Below are 2,972 nucleotides of genomic sequence, written 5' to 3'. Positions count from 1 at the left end.
CGAACTCCTGACCTCAGCCTCCGAGAGTGCTAAGATTACATCACATTTCTTAATCTTTCCTATCTGATAATCTTTACGTGTTATATATAAGCAAACTTTTTATTCCTTGTTTTTATGAGTTCTTTTGTAAATCCTGGCTTATAATGGATCTTTTAGATTTTAAGGTGATAATAGCTATTAATATGTGATAAAATTATATTTTCAATTTAAAAATAGATACAATACAGAGATATTCAGTACATACATACTTGATCAATACTATATGCTTTATTTTAGGTATCTTTTTAATGACGCTGAGGTAAAACCTTTTGATTCTGCTCAACTTGCCTCTGAATGTTTTGGTGGAGAGATGACAGTAAGTTTTATTTAGAAATTAATTATAAGTGGTTTGTGACTAAGTTCTTTGTTGTAGCATAAAATCCAAATAGCAGAGTCACTTACTTTCTTTTAATTGCTATGATTAAATCTAAAATTTATGGAATTGGTATTTACTGGAAGTTTAGTATGTTCACAGTATATACTTGACACTAGGAAATATTTTAAAAGTACTATTTCTGCCTTCAGCAGTCTGATTAAGAATGCAGGACATACAGATAAAAGTAGTAGCACAGCAGTTGTATTACAGTGCTATGAGAATTATGATTGAATAGATTCTTTACTCAGTGAATTATATGGGACTAGAAAAAGAAATTACTTTTTAATGACTTAATCTGAAAATTTTTGGCAAGATTGTTGGCTTGAGCTGAACTTTAAAGAATTGTTTTTCAATGGTAGTCTGTCGTTATTAAAAAAGAATTGTTCTTTTAGTGCTTTTTGTAACGGCAGCAACCTGGTTAACAGTAGTTAATAAGGATAGAAAAAGAACATCTTCTCTATTACATAATTGACAATAGGACATAAAAGAAGACAATTAGGTTGGAGTATTATTATAACAATTTCACTTTTCCATAGGCATTTTTTCCTAGTACCAATTATCTGAAAACTATTTTTAAAATACTCTATTGATTCTCACAGCAAGGTGTTAAATAGTCTTTTCCATTTCACAGATAAGCACAAATAAAGTCATTTTTTTATTTAATAACCATGTTAATTATGAAATAATCATTCACATTCTGGATTTTACACTTGATCTTAGCCAAAAGGCCAAGGAGAAAAATACATTGATGTTAATGAAGGGCTTCCTTATTGCTTCTTAGTGCTCTTGTCTACTGTTCTGAAAGGAAAAGGAATAATAGTCTAAACTGAACAATTCGGAAATGGGTGGAGTAGGGAAGTAAATATTTAGTTACTACTCAAGCTATCAGTAAACCAATTGCATAGGTAGATGTTATTCCTAGGACATTTCCTTAAAAAATAAAAGAAAGGAAGAAAAGAAACAAACTTTGCAAAGTTCTTCACTTTAAAGGTTGTTTTTCAAATTACAGGTCCATTTTATTTTCTTACACTTTTACATATTTTGTGGTAAAGTACCTTGGGGGAAAAATGTTTTGAATCTTTGTTTTAAAAAACTTCTGCCTTGGTCGCTTAATGTTATTGCCCATAATGCTGCTTGTCTGCTTCCCTTTGGTTTGGGGTTGTGGGTTTTTTGTTCGTTTGTTTTTCTGTCACGACATACTCAAAGTTCTCCAGAATTACCAATAGAATCTTCATCTCCCTGCTCATTAAGAGAGAGCCCTCAAGTTCTCAGAAGCCCCAACACTCAACTCTTCACATTCCACATGTCCACTTGCTTCCATACGATACTTTCTGCAGTTTCCCTTAGTCTTACAATCTTTCTTTCTTCTTATATACAAATCTCAGACCTTTACTGATTGTTTCTCATGCCTTCATGGTCTCTTTCTTTTGTTTCCATTGTTTTTTTTTCACTCTTTTCCTTCAGTTTTTTTGTGTGATGTCTTTGGTTGACTGTTAACCTTTTTCTAATATTTCTTTTGCTGTCACCCATCAGTTGCATCGCTTAAAATGTATACTGAAATATCCATTTAATCTGCAGTTATTTATAACTCTGCAGCTCAAAATTTTGTTTGTGAAGGATTGGTGGAGGTACATATGGATAGTATTTTGAGATTTCAAAATAAATTAGCTTCATACCAGTGAAATGATTCGTTTTCTCATTTATAATGTTACCGAGAATGAAGAGTTTAAGTTCAGTTTTCAAATTCCATTTATTTATCACATTTATAAAAATTAGGACCAGGCCAACTGTTTCCTTACAATACCTTTATTTTATTTTGTTATAATAAAATTTTCTATCTCAATTTTACAGTATTCTCTATCTAAAAAAGTAACAAAAATTTGTAAAACAAACAAACAAAAATACCAAGTATGCTACTAGGGTATGTTGGCCAAATTTGTGAAGTATATAGGATATTTATGAATGCAATGCTATTTGAAAACTATTTACAAAGTTACTATGAAGTATGAAAAGCTATTTATGACATAATTTATATATAGACATAGCTGAGTGTATTCACTTTTTAAAGTAGTAAAACTTATTTTTTTTAAACAGACCAAGACCTATGATTCTGTTACAGATAAATTTATGGATTTTTCTTTTGAAAAGGTAATCATTTCTTTCATATACAAAAATTTCATACTGTTTTCTTTCTTCTACATTGTCTACTTTTGGAGTTATACCTTGTCAAAATGAAAATATACTTTTTTCTTGCTTCTTAAAGACACACAGTGCTTATATGCTGTTTTACAAACGCATGGAACCAGAGGAAGAAAACGGCAGAGAATACAAATTTGATGTTTCGTCGGAGTTACTAGAGGTATAAATTCATTTGACTTGACCAGCAGTTTAAACGTATGTTAAGGCCGGGCGCGGTGGCTCACGCCTGTGATCCTAGCACTCTGGGAGGCCGAGGCGGGTGGATTGTTTGAGCTCAGGAGTTCGAGACCAGCCTGAGCAAGAGCGAGACCCTGTCTCTACCAAAAATAGCAATAAATTAATTGGATAGCTAAAAATA

At 31.7% G+C, this 2,972-nt stretch overlaps 1 protein-coding gene across 1 annotated transcript in view; it reads left to right on the top strand.

Moving 5' to 3' along the window:
* Positions 1-2,972, top strand: part of USP34 (ubiquitin specific peptidase 34) — a 245,992-nt gene that overhangs the window by 196,734 nt on the left and 46,286 nt on the right. The window contains exons 52-54 of the mRNA XM_012639191.1: positions 277-355; positions 2,510-2,563; positions 2,679-2,774. Of these exons, the coding sequence (XP_012494645.1) occupies positions 277-355; positions 2,510-2,563; positions 2,679-2,774 (229 nt within the window). The remainder of the gene's footprint in view (positions 1-276; positions 356-2,509; positions 2,564-2,678; positions 2,775-2,972) is intronic.

Source organism: Propithecus coquereli, unplaced genomic scaffold (genome assembly GCF_000956105.1).
Source record: "Propithecus coquereli isolate 6110/MARCELLA unplaced genomic scaffold, Pcoq_1.0 Scaffold138, whole genome shotgun sequence".
Lineage (NCBI taxonomy): Eukaryota > Metazoa > Chordata > Mammalia > Primates > Indriidae > Propithecus > Propithecus coquereli.
This window is presented reverse-complemented; position numbering and strand designations above follow the sequence as displayed.